The 20,458-nt window shown below is 40.3% G+C and overlaps 1 protein-coding gene across 2 annotated transcripts in view; it reads right to left on the minus strand.

Annotated features, from left to right (window-relative positions):
• CDH12 (cadherin 12) overlaps nt 1-20,458 on the minus strand; it is a 1,418,552-nt gene that overhangs the window by 49,121 nt on the left and 1,348,973 nt on the right. For both annotated transcript variants that reach the window (XM_082259248.1, XM_082259247.1), the window contains one exon: nt 15,468-15,721. In XM_082259248.1, the coding sequence (XP_082115374.1) occupies nt 15,468-15,721 (254 nt within the window). The remainder of the gene's footprint in view (nt 1-15,467; nt 15,722-20,458) is intronic.

The following is a 20,458-nucleotide window of genomic DNA, read 5'->3' on the forward strand; positions in this document are numbered from 1 at the left end:
TACAGTTCTCAGTCTTGGATCTTCTGGACTATAAGTCGAGGATTCAGCACTTCTTCTGTTCTACAGAGTGTTCTCAGTGTCAGTGAGCATTGGCTGGTGCCGGCTGGTGTCACAGAAGCGCCAACGGGCATTTCAGGAGTAAAAGTCCCAATTGTAATTTTTTTTAAGCCTCAAGGAGTATCCCACTCATTCCCTTCTCTCATCCCCTAATTCCAATTAAAAAACCACAAACAAAGATGCCGGAGTTGTCGCTGCTTCAGTTGTCACACCCAGGGTCATAGCTCACATGGGCTGGAGGGATTACTGGTACTAATGGCAGACCCACCACAGACCTGGAAACCTTGCTACAATTACATAGCATATGAAAAAACAGGTTGACTAATGAATTTAAAGCAGCCAGATAACTCACTATTGCTTTCCCTGTTTGGGTGTTTTGATTTTAGCAGGGCTGCATGTGGAGGGGCTGTCTGAAGGAGGGAACTCCTCCAAAGCTGATTGAGAAGGCAGGTTGAGCACTGTGCTTCATGATGAAGTAGAGCTGGATGGCTGAGAGTTATCACTGAGTGGTGGAGAGGAGACAGAGGTGCCACCGCCATGTTTACACTCCCGGTCCACTGATGACAAATGGGATTCTGTCAGATTTTGAGGACCAGATCGGAGATTACCTCTCTTGGGCATACCTGATGAGATATTCGGGTCCTGTGGGTAGTGAGTTTTTCTCTGCTGTTAGTCAGCTGTCATGGGCAACTCCCAATGCATACTTGTGATTGGGAGCTTCCAATCATGTGACCAATGTTATAGTCAAGCACTACAATCATACAATCAGGAATCCTGCCTCCGCCTCCAGGCCTTTAGGTCCTCTCAAAGGGCAGGCGGTGGCGGTGGCAAGGATTTAAAGAGAGAGGTCATTGAAGAATAGCCATATTGTTTTAAAGCTGATAGGAAGTTCATAGCCACTAAACTATGCTAATACAGTGCCTTGCGAAAGTATTCGGCCCCCTTGACCTTTTCGACCTTTTGCCACATTTCAGGCTTCAAACATAAAGATAAAAAACTGTATTTTTTTGTGAATAATCAACAACAAGTGGGACACAATCATGAAGTGGAATGAAATTTATTGGATATTTCAAACTTTGTTACAAATAAAAAACTGAAAAATTGGGCGTTCAAAATTATTCAGCCCCTTTACTTTCAGTGCAGCAAACTCTCTCCAGAAGTTCAGTGAGGATCTCTGAATGATCCAATGTTGACCTAAATGACTAATGATGATAAATAGAATCCACCTGTGTGTAATCAAGTCTCTGTATAAATGCACCTGCACTGTGATATTCTAAGAGGTCCGTTTAAAGCATAGAGAGCATCATGAAGAACAAGGAACACACCAGGCAGGTCCGAGATTCTGTTGTGGAGAAGTTTAAAGCCAGATTTGGATACAAAAAGATTTCCCAAGCTTTAAACATCCCAAGGAGCACTGTGCAAGCGATAATATTGAAATGGTTGGAGTATCAGACCACTGAAAATCTACGAAGACCTGGCCGTCCTTCTAAACTTTCAGCTCATACAAGGAGAAGACTGATCAGAGATGCAGCCAAGAGGCCCATGATCACTCTGAATGAACTGCAGAGATCTACAGCTGAGGTGGGAGACTCTGTCCATAGGACAACAATCAGTTGTATACTGCACAAATCTGGCCTTTATGGAAGAGTGGCAAGAAGAAAGCCATTTCTTAAAGATATCCATAAAAAGCGTCGTTTAAAGTTTGCCACAAGCCACCTGGGAGACACACCAAACATGTGAAAGAAGGTTCTCTGGTCAGATGAAACCAAAATCAAACTTTTTGGCAACAATGCAAAAGTTATGTTTGGCGTAAAAGCAACACAGCTCATCACCCTGAACACACCATCCCCACTGTCAAACATGGTGGTGGCAGCATCATGGTTTGGGCCTGCTTTTCTTCAGCAGGGACAAGGAAGATGTTTAAAATTGATGGGAAGATGGATGGAGCCAAATACAGGACCATTCTGGAAGAAAACCTGATGGAGTCTGCAAAAGACCTGAGACTGGGACGGAGATTTGTCTTCCAACAAGACAATGATCCAAAACATAACGCAAGATCTGCAATGGAATGGTTCACAAATAAACATATCCAGGAGTTAGAATGGCCAAGTCAAAGTCCAGACCTAAATCCAATCGAGAATCTGTGGAAAGAACTGAAAACTGCTGTTCACAAACGCTCTCCATCCAACCTCACTGAGCTTGAGCTATTTTGCAAGGAGGAATGGGCAAAAATATCAGTCTCTCGATGTGCAAAACTGATAGAGACGTACCCAAAGCGACTTACAGCTGTAATCGCTATAAAGTATTAACTTAAGGGGTCTGAATAATTTTGCACGCCCAAGTTTTCAGTTTTTTATTTGTTAAAAAAGTTTAAAATATCCAATAAATTTCGTTCCACTTCATGATTGTGTCCCACTTGTTGTTGATTCTTCACAAAAAATTACAGTTTTATATCTTTATGTTTGAAGCCTGAAATGTGGCAAAAGGTCAAAAAGTTCAAGGGGGCCGAATACTTTCGCAAGGCACTGTATACTCCAAAATACAGTTGAATTTGGTGGTGTGGACACCAGTACTAGGACATTTGTTTATTCTAATCATTTTTTAAGGAGGATATACTAAATAACTGCCAAAACACTTCCCTATCCCCTTTGTCTACTGAGTGGCATACAGGCCTACATATTGTTGCTGGGGGAGGAGCTGTGAAGGAGTGAGTGTATATATAGAGACATACTCATTAGCTGGCCTAATTCATTAGCTGCAAGTACACCATTCAAGTACAACATTTTAAGTACAGTGAAGAGATATTGCAGGAGATAGTCAGGAGGTAGGCTGGAAGGTGGAAAAAAGAAAAAAAAAATGTAAGATTTGTTTGACTTAAATTTACAAATTTTTTTTTTTCTCTCCTCTTTAAAATGGCAGACTTGGTTCAGTGCAGGAATTGTTGTGCATTTATTTCATGTTCCACTCTTTGGAGATTCGGATGCTGTCAGATCTGTAGACAATTCTCCTTACTGCAGCAGAAAATTGCATTTTTGAAATCAGAGATATTTAAATTATCTGTTAAACAAACTCCAGCTGGGACTGCTGCAATGCCACTGCCACAGAGGACCCCCAGAAATGGCAGATGGGTTACTGTAGGTTCTGGAAGACTTAGAGTGGTGGATAGAAGACATGTCCCACAGTCGGTGGTTCTCCAAAATTCATTTGCAGCACTCTCAGAATGTAAGGACAACATGGATATGGACTCAAGCACAGAGGGTGAGAAACCATCGACTCCTATGTCTAATGTATGCAAGACTGCAGCCAAGGACAAAAAAGATAAAGTGAAGTCTCAAAGGAAGCAGCTGTTGCTGGGTGATTCAATCATAAGAAGTGTGGAGCTTAAAGAAAATGGTTTTGTGAGATGTCTCCCTGGTGCTACTGCTAGACGAGATAGAAGACGTATTATTAATATTGTTAAGCAAGCAAAGCAGGAAGGGGACGTGGATGTTCTTGTCCATCTAGGGACAAATGACCTGGCTTGCAATGAAGTGTCAGAGGTGAAAAATCTTTTATCACACTTGGTAATGACGTACAGGATTTTGCATCCACCATTTCATTTTCTGAAGTTCTGCCTGTGCACAATGTTCAGAATGATAGGCAGAGGCGCATAAAGGAGTTCAACATATGGCTTAGTAAATGGTGTCAAGAGCAAGGATTTGGCTTTGTTTCTCATGATAGCTCTACTTGGAATAGAAAGGAACTGTACAAAAAAGATGGTTTGCATCTTTCTCTCAAAGGAACAAACGTACTTAGTGAACAACTCCAAGAATTTGCGAAAGAGTATTTAAACTAGGAAGGGGGGGCAAAAGAGTGGAAATACAAGAGTCCAATTGCCCCCCGAAACAATGCCAGAACAGGTCAGAAGCACAGAGGTTAAGAAATGATAAGCTCAGAGTCCTGTCTACAAATGCTCGCAGTTTAGGTAAAAAAATCAATGAACTTGGGTCAATAATGGCATCTGAGAATGTAGATTTAGTGGCTGTTACGGAGACATGGTTTAATGAAAGAAATGACTGGGACATAACCATACCAGGGTACTCTTTATACAGAAGAGACAGAGAAGGTAAGAAAGGAGGAGGAGTGGCCCTGTATGTGAAAGATAGCATTAAATCTAACCTAATACAAGTTGGTGAGGCCAACATAGAGTCAGTTTGGGTTACGTTGCAGTTTGCTAATCATGCAGTAACTCGTGTAGGTGTGATATATAGACCACCTGGTCAAGTTAAAGAACTAGATGATATACTAGTTGAAGAAATAGCTAAAATGACAATGAAAGGAGAAGTTATCATTATGGGAGATTTCAATCTTCCAGATATAAACTGGAAAACCAAAATAGCAAGTTCTACCAGGAGTACAGATATTCTAAATTCCCTACTGGGGTTGTCTCTGCAACAAGTGGTTGAGGAGCCAACCCGGAGGGAGGCCATTTTGGATTTGGTATTCACAAATGGGGATTCGGTATATGATGTCATTTTAGGCAAAACCTTGGGATCTAGTGATCACCAGTCAGTGTGGTTTAATATAAGAACTGTGAAAGAGTCACACCACACAAAAACAAAAGTTTTAGATTTTAGAAAAACAGACTTTTCAAAAATGAAATTAGTCATAAATGAGTCCTTATCAGACTGGAACGGATTACATGGAGTCCAGGAGAAATGGGACTACTTAAAAGGTGCATTATTGAAGGCAACAGAAAATTGCATTAGACTTGTCAGTAAAAGCAAAAAAAGGAAGAGACCACTGTGGTACTCAGCAGAAGTGGCCCAAATCATTAAAAGAGCAATGAAGATAAGGAAATCTACAAGATTAGGCAGAAAGAGGCCAAGCAAGTTATAAGAACTTCTAAAGCGCAGGCAGAAGAAAAACTAGCTCAGTCTATGAAAAAGGGGGATAAGACATTCTTCAGATATATAAATGAAAAAAGGAAATTAAAACAAGGAATAACTAAATTAAAAACAAACGACGGAAGGTATGTAGAAGAGTATAAAGGGCTAGCCGACTGCCTTAATGAATACTTCTGTTCAGTTTTTACAGAAGAAAAAGAAGGAGAAGGACCTCCACTTGAAAGGATGACTAATGAATCGTTTGATCCATGTGTCTTTACAGAGGAAGACGTTCTAAGATTGCTGTCTAAAGTGAAGACAAATAAGTCACAGGGTCCTGATGAGATACACCCAAAATTATTAAAAGAGCTTAGTGGTGAGCTGGCAAAACCATTAACAGATTTATTTAACCAATCATTAGTAACAGGAGTCGCCCCGGAAGATTGGAAATTGGCAAATGTCGTGCCCATTCACAAGAAAGGTAGTAGGGAGGAATCGAGAAACTATAGACCAGTGAGTCTGACATCAATAGTAGGCAAATTAATGGAAACCCTATTAAAGGATAGGATTGTGGAACATCTTAAATCCCATGGATTGCAAGATGAAAAACAACATGGGTTTACTTCATGTAGATCATGTCAAACAAACCTTATAGATTTTTTTGACTGGGTGACTAAAATAATAGACGGTGGAGGTGCAGTAGACATAGCATATCTAGATTTTAGTAAGGCTTTTGACACTGTCCCACATAGAAGACTTATCAATAAACTGCAGTCATTGAGCATGGACTCCCATATTGTTGAGTGGATTAGGCAGTGGCTGAGTGACAGACAACAGAGGGTTGTAGTCAATGGAGAACATTCAGAACAAGGTCATGTTACCAGTGGGGTACCTCAGGGATCTGTACTGGGACCAATTTTGTTTAATATCTTCATAAGTGATATTGCAAAAGACCTCGATGGTAAGGTTTGTCTTTTTGCTGATGACACAAAGATATGTAACAGGGTTGATGTTCCTGGAGGGAAACGCCAAATGGAAAAGGATTTAGGAAAACTAGAAGAATGGTCAGAACTCTGGCAACTGAAATTTAATGTGGATAAGTGCAAGATAATGCACCTGGGGCGTAACAACCCAAGGGCAGAATATAGAATATTTGACACAGTCCTGACCTCAGTATCTGAGGAAAGGGATTTAGGAGTAATTATTTCAGAAGACTTAAAGGTGGGAAGACAATGTAATAGAGCAGCACGAAATGCCAGCAGAATGCTTGGATGTATAGGGAGAGGTATAAGCAGTAGAAAGAGAGAAGTGCTTATGCCGCTGTACAGAACACTGGTGAGACCTCACTTGGAGTATTGTGCGCAGTACTGGAGGCCATATCTCCAGAAGGATATAGATACTCTAGAGAGAGTTCAGAGAAGAGCTACTAAACTAGTACATGGATTGCAGGAAAAAACTTACCAGGAAAGGTTAAAGGACCTTAACATGTATAGCTTGGAAGAAAGAAGAGACAGAGGGGATATGATAGAAACTTTTAAATACATAAAGGGAATCAACTCGGTAAAGGAGGAGAGCATGTTTAAAAGAAGAAAAACTACCACAAGAGGACACAGTTTTAAATTAGAGGGGCAAAGGTTTAAAAGTAATATGAGGAAGTATTACTTTACTGAGAGAGTAGTGGATGCATGGAATAACCTTCCTGCAGAAGTGGTAGCTGCAAATACAGTGAAGGAGTTTAAGCATGCATGGGATAGGCATAAGGCTATCCTTCATATAAGATAGGGCCAGGGACTATTCATAGGATTCAGATATATTGGGCAGACTAGATGGGCCAAATGGTTCTTATCTGCCGACACATTCTATGTTTCTATGTTTCTATTAATGTTGTCACAGGCCCAACACCCAAGGTATCTAGCAGTGAACCATTGGCACTAGTCCAAGTTACCTTGGCCTTATAATGCAACAGCCAGCTTTAAGGAGCCAGAAAATGTGTACAATATGGCCAACAGGAGTTTCAAGTCAAGTATACAAGGATTAGTATCAAAAGTATAGATAACTTGTACAATGTACAATCACTACTGCAGTAGTGCAGTAGTGATTTAAAATTATTGCATTGCTGAGTGAGTGCCCTACTGCAGCGGTAGTCACTGACTACAGTCCAATCCACTGTGTAGCTGTTGCCTTTCTTTTTTTTACCAGTATTGCACTGACTGCAGTAGTTGCAGTGAGTACCATACTGCAGAGAGGTAGTCCTCCACTGACTTCAGTAAAATCCACTGTGACATGTGTAGCTGTTGCCTTGCTTTTTTTCTACCAGTATTGCACTGCCACTGACTGCAGTAGTTGCAGTAAGTGCCATACTGCAGAGGTAGTCCTCCACTGACTCCAGTCCAATCCACTGTGACATGTGTAGCTGTTGCCTTGTTTTTTTTTTCTATCAGTATTGCACTGACTGCAGTAGTTGCAGTGAGTGCCATACTGCAGATAGTCCTCCACTGACTCCAGTCCAATCCACTGTGACATGTGTAACTGCTGTCTTGCTCTTTTTCTAGCAGTATTGCACTGATAGCAGTAGTTTCAGTGAGTGTCATACTGCAGTGCAGATAGTCCTCCACGGACTCCAGTCCAATCCACTGTGACATGTGTAGCTGTTGCCTTGCTCTTTTTCTAGCAGTATTCCACTGACTGCAGTAGTTTCAGTGAGTGTCATACTGCAGTGCAGATAGTCCTCCACTGACTCCAGTCCAATCCACTGTGACATGTGTAGCTGTTGCCTTGCTCTTTTTCTAGCAGTATTCCACTGACTGCAGTAGTTTCAGTGAGTGTCATACTGCAGTGCAGATAGTCCTCCACTGACTCCAGTCCAATCCACTGTGACATGTGTAGCTGTTGCCTTGCTTTTTTCTACCAGTATTGCACTGCAACTGACTGCAGTAGTTGCAGTAAGTGCCATACTGCAGTGCAAATAGTCCTCCACTGACTCCAGTCCAATCCATTGTGACATGTGTAGCTGTTGCCTTGCTCTTTTTCTAGCAGTATTCCACTGACTGCAGTAGTTTCAGTGAGTGTCATACTGCAGTGCAGATAGTCCTCCACTGACTCCAGTCCAATCCACTGTGACATGTGTAGCTGTTGCCTTGCTTTTTTTATAGCAGTATTTCACTGACTGCAGTAGTTGCAGTGAGTGCCATATTGCAGATAGTCCTCCACTGACTCCAATCTAATCCACTGTGACATGTGTAGCTGTTGCCTTGCTTTCTTTCTTGCTTTCTTTTCTAGTTCTATTGCACTGACTGCAGTAGTTGCAGTGAGTGCCATACTGCACACAGAGATAGTCTTCCACTGACTCAGAGTCCAGTCCAATCCACTGTGACATGTGTAGCTGTTGCCTTGCTCTTTTTATAGCAGTTGTGCAGTGTGTATTTGTATTTATTGTGTAGCTGTTGTTGTTGCCTAGCTTTTTTTCTAGCAGTTTTGCACTGACTGCACTGCAGTAGTGAATTAAAAATATTGCAGTGAGTGAGTCCACTAATGCAGCACTTTATTATGCATGAATGCACAATCAGATGATGTGAAATGCAAATGTCCTTGCAATTGAAGTTTTCCTATCAGTTTTTATGCACGTAAGGTGTGAAGAACGAGCACTTATTTGAAAATGTTAATACATAAAGATTAACATGTTTGTTAAGAGATTAGTGTCGGAATTTGTGTTTTTTTGGCAAAATTTTACATGTGTGAAAATATCGGCCGATACAGATATGTAATCAGCCAAATATCGGTATCGGTATCGGCAACAAAAAAACAATATTGGTCGATCACTAGTTTGAAGTACAATATATGACATGGACTCCAGTATTTAACATTAGGGGGGTGTCAGTTGGTCATTTACTTAGTAGTATATAGAGGAAAAGGGGAGCCTTCTTTAGTAAATTACAGACTGTGGTTTATATTAGAAGTGGAGCTTCAACTGGAGGATTATTGGTTAATAATATGGTCTAAAACCATTAAGTGTGCAATGGTTTTGCACAGAGCAGCTCTAAACCTCATCCTCTGGGGTCCTTCATCAGTGGTATAGGCACCTTCTCTTCTGCAAGTGCCCCCATAGTAAGCCGTTTGGGATGGAGGCACTTGTGTGGACGTGCTCCCAAGTTGGGCTGTGTGTCCATAGACACACAAAAGGACACTCTCTCCTCACTGGTTTTGACTGACAGCAGCAGGAGCAAATGGCTCCTGCTGCCATCAGAGCCTCTAGTGAGACCAGGAAAAGGGGAGAAGAGATATAGCAGATTGCAAGAGAATGGACTCATTTAAGGTTTTAAGGGCAGGCTGGGGGAACTGATTTTGAAAGGTTTTTAACCTTAATTCAGGGAATGCATTCAGGTAAAACAATCCTTTTCCTTTAGAACCACCCTTTATAAATAATGAAATGGGGGGGGGGGTCTGGGTAAATTAATTCTTGTAAAAAATCTTTTTTACCACATGGAGATGATGGTGAGAAGTTATTTGCAACCCTTGGGGATCCTGATACCAAGAATTAAACTAAATACTTTTTACTGAGCTACTAGTAGAAAATGATCATTTAATTGAGGACCTGGGGTTTCTGTAGTACAAACCATGCAGTATTTTTCAAAGTAAATGCAAAATATCTTCATTAGTGCTTTCACCACAGAGGGAACTTATTACTTGAGGTCTACAGCTATATATCCACACAATAGGTCCAGTGTGGAGAGGCAATTAACCCAGCAAAATGTTTTCTGGGCTGTGGGAAGAAAGAGGAAACTGGGACACCAGGAAGATATCCAGGACAAAGGACTCTACTGTTCATGGCAAAAGTACCAAGACCTTAGTCATCATTCAAAATAAGAATCCCCTCTTCCTTCTGTCTGCTCTCTTTTAGGAAAAGTAATTAAGAAAACACTGTTGTGTCTGCCTGCATATACATATTGTGGTAAATAAAAATACATTATAAATAAAGAAACAAATAAATAAAGAAATTTGAATTGAAAAACGTATAAAATGCTAAATACAATTTTATGTTAACACTATACAGTTATCAGAATGCAATAATTTATAAGATAGTGGAACAGTTACAACTTGGTTTCCTTCCCTAAAAGCCACAGCTTAACCACTTAAGCCCCGGAAGATTTTACCCCCTTCCTGACCAGGGAGTATTTTGCGATTCGGCACTGCGTGACTTTAACGGACAATTGCGCGGTCATGCGACGCTTTACCTAAACGAATTTGACGTCCTTTTTTCCCACAAACAGAGCTTTCTTTTGGTGGTATTTGATCACCTCTGCGATTTTTTGATCATGCGCTATAAACAAAAAAAGAGCGTCAATTTTGCAAAAATAACAATATTTTTCACATTTTTTTCAATGAAATTCCCCCCCCAAAAAATGTAAAAATCTAAATTTTTTAACATTTTCAGCCAATTTGTTTTATACTACATATGTTTGGTAAAAAAAATTGCAAAAAGCGTATTTTGATTGGTTTGCGCAAAAGTTATCGCGTTTACTAACAAAGGGAAAGATTTTTGTCATTTTTGTTGTTTTTTTTTAACGCGTAATGGCGGCGATCTGCGATTTTTTTTGCGGTACTTTGACATTGCGGCGGACAGATTGGACCCTTGACTGACATTTTTGACACTTTTGGGGTTACCAGTGACATTTCTGCAGTAATCAGTGCTATTCAAATGCACTGTTACTGTGAAATTACACTGGCAGTGAAGGGGTTAACTTTATTTGAGAGGGAGGGGCTGTGTGTGTCCCTAGGGGCGTGATTCTAACTGTGATTGGCTGTGGCTTGAGCTGTAGGAACAATGATCAACGATCCTACATAGTAGAACCATATGATCATTGTTTCTACACAGTGGAGAATGACAGGTGGCTTGTTTACACTAGCCGCCTGACTTTCTCCCTCTGCAGTGACGATCGCAGAGTGACCGGCGGACATCGGGTCCGCCAGTCACACACGCAGGTGGGTCCGTGACCGCACGGGAGCGCGCCTCCGCCGGAGCGCGCTCGCTCCCCAGAGCCTCACAGGCTAGTGACGCATATATACGTCACTTTGCCTGTGAGGGGCTGACCGCCGCAGTATATGTACTTGCGGCGGTCGGCAAGTGGTTAAAGTGATTGTAAAGTTTTAATTTAAATGTTATTTGTTTTTTTGTGATTCATTTAAATGGACAATAAAGGTTTGGATTTAAAAAAAAAGTCATACTAACCTGCTCTGTGCAGTAGCTTTGCACAGAGTGGCCAGGATCCTTCATTTCTTGGGTCCCACGCCGGTGCTCCTGGCTCCTCCCTCCTGTCGGGTGCCAGTGGCTCCTGATGCTGCCAATAGCCATTTATTAATGCAAGTCCCCAGAGAAGCAAGATTCTCGTAGATATCGCAAGATCGAGAGGGGGCTCAGGTAAGTATTAGAGTGGACTGGGGGGCTTCTGCACACAAAAGGTTTTTTACCTTCATGCATAGAATGCATGAAGTTAAAAAAACCTTGTGCCTTTACAACCACTTTAACCACTTGCTGCCAAGGCCAATTCTGACAGATTTCTCACATGTTATAATCTGCATTTTTTTGCTAGAAAATTAATTACAACCCACAAACATTCTATATTTTTGAAAAAAAGAAGAATAAAATTGTGGTTGTTGTCATACACTTTAATTCATTTTATTGCACAGAAACACAACTTTAAAATTGCGGACGCCCGTGGAATGACAACAAACTGCGGTACGTTCAAGTATCTATAGGTAATGTTTTAAAAGCCTTTACAGGTGACCAGCTTAGAGGTAAATAGGAAGTCTGGTACTAGAATTTTTGCTCTCACTCTGACATTCTGATATTCATGACAATAGCTCACATGTGTGGTGCAATCATCATCATGTGTGCAGGACCTACGTGCACGTTGCATTTGTGTGTGGTGAGAGTACAGGGGAGCAGTAGTACTTTAGACATTTTTTAACCGCTTTACCCCCGCTCACATTGCTGCTACTGCGGCAATGTGGCTCGTTATCGTCCAGCGACGTAGACCTACGCTGCTGGACTCCTCCCCTTGTGGGCGGCACACGTGCGGGAGTCGGGCCAGGGGAGGAGCAGCAGCGATCGCCGCTGCTCTTCCCCGATTGCCAGTGAATCGAGGGTGGAGATCCGCCTGCTTGTGTAAACAAAGCGGGCGGATCTCCTAAGTGACAGGCAGTGACAGATTGCAGGGTTCAGCATAGCTGAACCTTCGATCTGTCCCTGTGTCACTCAGTCACCTCCCCCCACACATGTCAGTAAGCACCAGGCATACATTAACCCCTCCCTCTCCAATAAAATTAACCTCTTCCCTGCCAGTGTCATTTTTACAGTAACAGTGCATATTTATAGCACTGATTACTGTAGTAATGTCACTGGTACCCCCAAAAGTGTCAAAAATGTCAGTCAAGGGTCCGATCTGTCCGCCGCAATGTCGCAGTCCCGCAAAAAAAATTGCAGATCGCCGCCATTACTCGTTTAAAAAAAACACCAAAAATGACAGAAATCTTTCCCTTAGTTAGTAAACGCAATAACTTTTGCGCAAACCAATCAAAATACGCTTATTGTGATTTTTTTTTTTACCAAAAATATGTAGCAGAAAACAAATTGGCCAAAAATGATAAAAAAAATTGATTTTTTACATTTTTTGGGGGAATTCCATATAAAAAAATGTGAAAAATATTGTTATTTTTTCAAAATTTTCGCTCTTTTTATGTTTATAGCGCAAAAATTAAAAATCGCACAGGTGATCAAATACCACCAAAAGAAAGCTCTGTTTGTGGGTAAAAAAGGACGTCAATTTCATTTAGGTACAGTGTTGCATGACCACACAGTTGCACAGTGCCGAATCGCAAAAAGTGGCCTGGACGTAAGACAGCAAAATCCTCCGGTGGTAAAGTGGTTAAAAAAATATAGTTATTTATTTTATTAAAACATTTTTTTACATTGTCCCTTTATTTTTTTTTTTATTTATTGTTGGCTCATGTTTATTGCTATCACAAGGGATGAACAACATCCATTGTGATAGCATGGGCAGATACTCTTTACTGAGAAATCTAGGATATATTATATCAGTTTGATCAGATGCTTTACAAGCCAGTAATGGCATGTAAACATCAAACTGAAACTGGAAGTGACACAATCTTCATTACATCTGTTTTCATTCTTCACAGAGGAGGGGAGGATACAGATGTCCCTGACTTTCCTCTGTGTTCAGCCAGACCAACAAGTCACAGTCGTCCTGGGCTCCCCAATAGCAATTGAAATGGGCAGCGGTGGAGGGCCCCTTCAGAGTCTTGTAGAAATTATCAGACAGCTGTAGGAAAGACCATCATCGCCATTTGCAAATTTTGATACCAGGATCATGGCTGCAGCTGCAGCCAAGATCCTGGTATAACCACTTCAACCTGAGGATGTGTTGGTATGTCCTAAGGGCGTGAAGTGATTAAAAAGGAACAAACAAAGAATGAAGGGGTGAGGAATTAGTACAATTTTCTGAAAAAAATGTAAATTATTTTGTTACATAAAAAAATAGAATCAGGCTGTTGTATGTGGAAAGGCCAGACACCACCAGATCTAGAGCAGCAAGCAAAGGGTTGATTTACTAAAGGCAAATAGACTGCTTATTTTACAAGGGAAGGTACATTTTGCAGGTGCACTGCAATTATCCCCAGAGCTTAGTGAATGTTCTGCTGACTTCCAATGCCCAATCATGTGCAAGCAAAAGTGCACCTTGCACGTGATTGGATATTCTTTGGCAAAGTTAAATTTCACCATATTCACTAAGCTCTGGGGACATTTCTCATGCTGCTTTCTGTGCAAAGTAAACAGCCTATTTGTCTTTAGTAAATCAACCCCAATATATCAGTTACTACCTTATTTTTTTATATAGGGTTAAAGTATAACTAAAGGCAAAACTTATTTTTTAGTTTTGGATAGAGGGGAGATGGATTAAAACACCTGCCAGTTATTATTGCTGTCTGTGTACTGGTTAGGAATATTCACCCTCTCTATTTTTCCTGTTTACCATTATCATTGAAAGTAAAAGAAAATTCCAAATTTTGGGTTGTCCCCAGAAAAGTAATACAGGGGAGATATTTCAATGGGATCACTAGTTCTGGTGACCTGGGGGGTTCCCAAGAGTTTTCCTTCATTTTCAGGGATTTCCTCTGTTTGGCTATGGGACAGGAAGTGAAGGGAAATCTTCCCAATGGGACAGAGGTGGCAAAAATAAACCTTACAGGGGTTATAACCCTCCCTTACTCTATCCTAAATTAAAAAAAAAAAAGCTTTGCCTATAATTCTACTTTAACTGACTTTTATGATTTATTGTGTTACCTGACAAGCATCTATTCCTCTGTCCAATCAGCCACATAGCCACTGCCATTGGAGAATAGACAACTCGGCAAGGCATTTCAGCTTCATGGAAACATTCTTTAACCACTTAAGCCCCGGAAGATTTTACCCCCTTCCTGACCAGGGCCTATTTTGCGATTCGGCACTGCGTGAGTTTAACGGACAATTGCACGGTCATGCGACGCTGTACCTAAACTAATTTGACGTCCTTTTTTTTCCTACAAACAGAGCTTTCTTTTGGTGGTATTTGATCACCTGTGCGATTTTTTGATCATGCGCTATAGACAAAAAAAGAGCGCCAATTTTGCAAAAATAACAATATTTTTCACATTTTTTTATATGAAATTCCCCCCAAAAAAAATGTAAAAATCAAAATTTTTTAACATTTTCGGCCAATTTGTTTTATGCTACATATGTTTGGTAAAAAAAATTGCAAAAAGCGTATTTTGATTGGTTTGCGCAAAAGTTATCGCGTTTACTAACAAAGGGAAAGATTTTTGTCATTTTTGTTGTTTTTTTTTTTTTTACGCGTAATGGCGGCGATCTGCGTTTTTTTTTGCGCTACTGTGACATTGTGGCGGACAGATCGGACCCTTGACTGACATTTTTGACACTTTTGGGGTTACCAGTGACAGTTCTACAGTAATCAGTGCTATACATATGCACTGTTACTGTAAAATTACACTGGCAGTGAAGGGGTTAACTTTTTTTGAGAGGGAGGGGTGGTGTGTGTCCCTAGGGGCGTGATTCTAACTGTGATTGGTTGTGGCTTGAGGTGTAGGAGCAGTGATCAACTGTCCTACATAGTAGAATCGTATGATCACTGTTTCTACACAGGGGAGAATGACAGGAGGCTTGTTTACGTCAGCCGCCTGCCTTTCTCCCTCTGCAGCGACGATCGCCGAGTGACCGGCGGACATCGGGTCCGCCGGTCACACGTGCGGGGGGGTCCGTGACGCTCACAGGCTAGCGACGTAGACCTACATCACTCTGCCTGTGAGGGGCTGACTGCCGACGTAAATAGTCGTGCAGCAGTCGGCAAGTGGTTAAAAATTTTAATTGGAAATGGTTTACTTTCCAGTATTTTATCCTAAACAACTTAGTTTACTAGTGCCAGGATGAAGAGAATTCAGATAGGATATGGGAACACTACTAACATAATATCATACCTGACAGGGCTGGTTCCGATGTCTAGATCTTGTGCTGTCACAGCCCCTATGATTGTGCCAACAGGAGTGTCCTCGTACACTTCCATTGTGTAAAATGGCTTGCTGAAAACTGGAGGTTCATCAACATCCAACACATTTATTTTCACAGTTGCAGTGTCTTTAAATGGTCCCACTGAGTTGAAATGATGATCCACATGAGTATTGGAGGCTTCCACTTTGAATGTGTATGCTTTTTTTGTCTCAAAATCTAGTGGCTGAAATAAAAGATACACATTTTACATGAGAGTCAAAAATGGATGTCCTTATTTTTGCAGAAAAAAAAGTTTATTTATAAAGTTTTCAGAATAAGAAACAAATTCAAATAGGCAAAATACAGAAGACACGCATATATGGCATGTAGAGTAAGGCTCGGTTAACACTAATGTGACCTCAAAGTCATGTAACTTCCAGTGAGACTTTGCATTATGACTTGCTTGTGACTTTATGTGACTTTATATTACTTCAGTGCTATTTGAATGTAAATTTCATGCAACTTTAATGTTTTGTGCTTTGGTCAATCATAGCAATACAGTGATATGCAGAAAGATGGAGCCAGCAACACTGTAAACCGTATGCATATTTATTGACTACATAAGAGTGAAAATAAAATAAAGAAGCGGACACATTTCAGCGAGAGCCTTAGTTGTAGCCATACATATTATTGAACTTACAAAACCTTCTGAAGTCAAAGCCAAATTCACAAAGATTAGACAAGGAAATGATTTCCTTGTGACTAAAGCCCCGTACACACGTACCGATTGTCGGCCGTAAATATTCGTCCGCCGACCGATCGGCTGATTGTAGGCTTGTTAGTATGATGCTTCCGACAGCCGACAGCGCATTTTCGGCCGAACAGAATCGGGTGTGCAGGCATTAAAATTTTTGTTGGCCAACACCAGAACGGCCGATTGTTCGCCAGTCAGTACAGATTTCGGCCGACAGACAGCAGATTTGCAAGACTGGGCATGCTCAGAAAAGAAAAAAGACAAGGAAAGTTAACCATCACATGACATCACTTCTGCAGTCGGCTGTTGTTGGCCGACAAAATTCGTGTGCAGTCTTTTGCAGTTTTCAACAGACACGACAGCCCTGGACAAAAGACGGCCGATCGTTCGGCCGACGATCAGTACGTGTGTACGGGGCTTTAAACAATGCAGTCTATTTACTCGTGTCACTCGGAAGATGCAGGAAAGTAGTGCAAGAACAATTGTTTGTGTCGCTGTGACTTGAGTTACGGCAATTAGGATGGCATCTATTGAAATGAATGGGTTTTGACTTTTCATAAGACTTTCTATGTCGCAAGTCGCATGAGACGTTGCAGCGGTGTAAATCAGGGCTAAAAATAAAGTAACTTTTTCAAGTACTAAGAGAAGACATAACTCCGTGGGAAGGAATTTGAATATGATGAAATTTAAACATAATCCTGGGTAGAAAAAAAAAGAGATATAACACAAGAGCCATGCTAATAGTTGGCGATATCAAGAACATTCGGGGGAAAATAAAGCAAAATGTGCATAAACTATCAACAAGTAAAGGGGTAATGAGAGATGTCCATTAAGCCGGCCATAAATGGTTGGAATTTCCTGCTGAATCGGCCAAAATTTGAACCATGTATGTATGGGCGGGCATAAAGTACATAGGTTAATCGATCAATTAACTTGGGTACAACCAGCCTGATGGATTTTTCATGTGATTATTGCTAGTGGCTGTTATTGCCACTAACAATAATTGCTGTCTTCTCCCGGCATGTATGGCTTCCCCGCTTTGGAGAACACAATGGCTCCGCAGGAGGGATTCCCCTGTCAACACTGTCTACGGTTGCAGGAAAGAAAATTTCTCCATTTTTGGTCAGCCTTAGACAGCAACAAATTATGGTAAGATAAGAAGAAGGAGAGAAGAAGATAAGGAAAGAAAAGCCTGGTCTTGATCCCTTTTGGTTATGAGCTCCCACCTTTTTGTGTCACTTAAAGCTATCCAAAGTTCAGCAATTCCATGATATTGCTGGTTTCCCAGGTTTTTAAAAATATCTTGAGGGAATTGTTAAGTATAGCTATAAGAAACTCTGTGTTCGAATGTCAGTGTTATGGGTATAAAGATCTAATCTGGGCATGAGTTGCTATCTTGCATTTGTGTTTTGACAGTTGGAAAAAAGGCAATTCTAAAAGGCATGTTTTTGAAGTTAACCACTTAAGCCCCCGAAGATTTTACCCCCTTCCTGACCAGGCCCTATTTTGCGATTCGGCACTGCGTGACATTAACGGACAATTGCACGGTCGTGCGATGCTGTACCCAAATGAAATTGATGTCCTTTTTTCCCACAAACAGAGCTTTCTTTTGGTGGTATTTGATCACCTGTGCGATTTTTACTTTTTGCGCTATAAACAAAAAAAGAGCAACAATTTTGAAAAAACAACAATATTTTTCACATTTTTTATATGAAATTTCCCCCCAAAAAAAAATGTAAGAATCAAATTTTTTTAACACTTTAGGCCAATTTGTTTTCTGCTGCATATGTTTGGTAAAATTGCAATAAGCGCATTTTGATTGGTTTTTGCAAAGGTTATTGCGTTTACTAACTAAGGGAAAGATTTCTGTCATTTTTGGTGTTTTTTTTTTTAACGAGTAATGTCGTGATCTGCAATTTTTTTTTGCGGGACTGCGACATTGCAGCAGACAGATCGGACCCTTGACTGACATTTTTGACACTTTTGGGGTTGCCAGTGACATTACTACAGTAATCAGTGCTATACATATGCACTGTTAGTGTAAAAATGACACTGGCAGGGAAGGGGTTAACTTTATTGGTGATGCAGGGGTTAAGTGTGTCCCTAGGGGCATGCTTCTAACTCTAAAGGGGTGTGGCTAGTGATGTAAGCACAGAGACATACGATCCTACATAGCAGGATCGTATGATCTCTGTTCTTACATCAGGGAGAATGACAGACGGCTTTGTTTACATCAGCCGCCGGCCTTTCTCCCTCTCCACCGGGAGATCGCGAGTGGCCGGTGGACATCGGGTCCACCGGTCACACGCGCGGACTTCTTAGTGAATGAGTGGGGGTGGGAGCGCACCTCCGGCAGCGCGCGCTCGCCCCCTAGATGCTCACAGGCTAGCGACGTAGTCCTACGTCACTTTGCCTGTACGGGGCTGAGTGTAGCGTTTGTTGAGAATGGTGCCATCGGTACAGAAGTTTATATTGGTTCTCTTTATACAGAGGACAGATAGATGACTTATTAGCATTTTGCCAAATTGCTTATCAATTATCTATTTTGAACAGTATACCTAGGATTCTTCCCACTTCAGCATATAGGAGTATTTATTGTGATCAGTGTTTATGATTTGATAAAAAGTTGAAATCAAACTTTTTGCAGCTGGGCCCTTTTCATATAGTCTTCCAAAAGGTTCAGGAATATCAAGGACCCTTGATTAAGTGTCGGTTCACACTATTGCGATGACAGACATCGCATGTGATGGTGGGTTGCTGTAATTGTAATTCCAATTCAGGAAAAGGTAACAATGTCCTTTTCCTAAAATCAATAATATCTTTGAATTGAAAGTGTGAGCTCTATCCCCCAGTTTAAGTGCAAACCTAAATGGTATTTGTGGGGTCAGGAGAAAAGGGATTAATGAAAAATTGTTAGAAATCAAGTCACATTTGCATTTAACCAAGGTCCAGATCTCTTTTGTGTGTATCATAAATAAAATACGTTTTTCCTGGGGTATGTAGGCAATGGAAGACCACAGCATAGTGTTTGCATTAATTGGGGCAAGCCATAGGCTCTCTATTTCAGCCCATTTAGTTTGTGGTCATAGGGAGGGCCAGATGTAGATACAACCTAGTCGTGAGCCGAAATATATATCACTAGATCTGGAGAGGCTAGGCCGCCTTGTAATTTAGAAGCAAAGGATACAGTTTTTTTCTACTCTGTCCAGGTAAATGTTATTCATTCTTGTTGTAGTTTGCTAAGATTCAGGGCAGGCCCATTGAGAGGTAGGGTTTCTAAAAAAAAAAATCCTATTTTAACATGCCCTATATGGGATGCTTTATAGGTTAATATTAACGTAAAGAAAATTATAATTATATTTGATCACTCATTCACACACTGTACAAAGCTCTCGATAAATAGATGCACGTACATTTGAATTAAAGATATGTCTCCAAAATGTCATCACATTCTATTTAAAGCATTCTCTATTACAGTGAATAAAAATAATTCAACCATAGTGTTTTCTAGAATTGTTCTCTTACAGACAGCCAGTGGACATGAACACTGTTAGAGCACATTAGTTGATTCTTATCCAATGCTGACATCTAGTGTTCACACAGGAGCTTGTCTGCCTAATATTCAGTTCAATCCCAAAATATTGTATAGTTGTCATAAAAACAAACCTGGAAAAAATCCTGACAATGGAGTAAAGTTCATTTGTAGAGATGAATATTATATAACAGTTTATTTACTATATATATATATATATATATATATATATATATATATATATATATATATATATATATATATATATATATATATACATAATATATATATATATATAATTACTTGTAGAGATGATTATATATATATATATATATATATATATATATATATATATATATATATATATATATATATATAGACATAATATATGTTTATATAATTACTTGTAGAGGGGATTATATATATATATATTCTACATTATATAAGCAGACGTTCTTCTGTTCTTGTTATTAACTTATATCATCACTCAAAATATACTGTATTTATACATTAGGGTGAGAGTTTTAAACATGTGTATATATTGTATATGGCATAGAAAATATATGATATTTTCTTCTTTTAGCCCTTTCTGCTGGCAGCTGGAAGATCAAGGAATAGGATCATTTTTACTATTTTTCACATGCACATTTCAGATTAAACATTTGTGAACGATTCCCCCATTCATATATGTCCTG

Source organism: Pelophylax lessonae (assembly GCF_965119305.1).
Source record: "Pelophylax lessonae genome assembly, chromosome: 5".
Taxonomy (NCBI): Eukaryota; Metazoa; Chordata; class Amphibia; order Anura; family Ranidae; genus Pelophylax; species Pelophylax lessonae.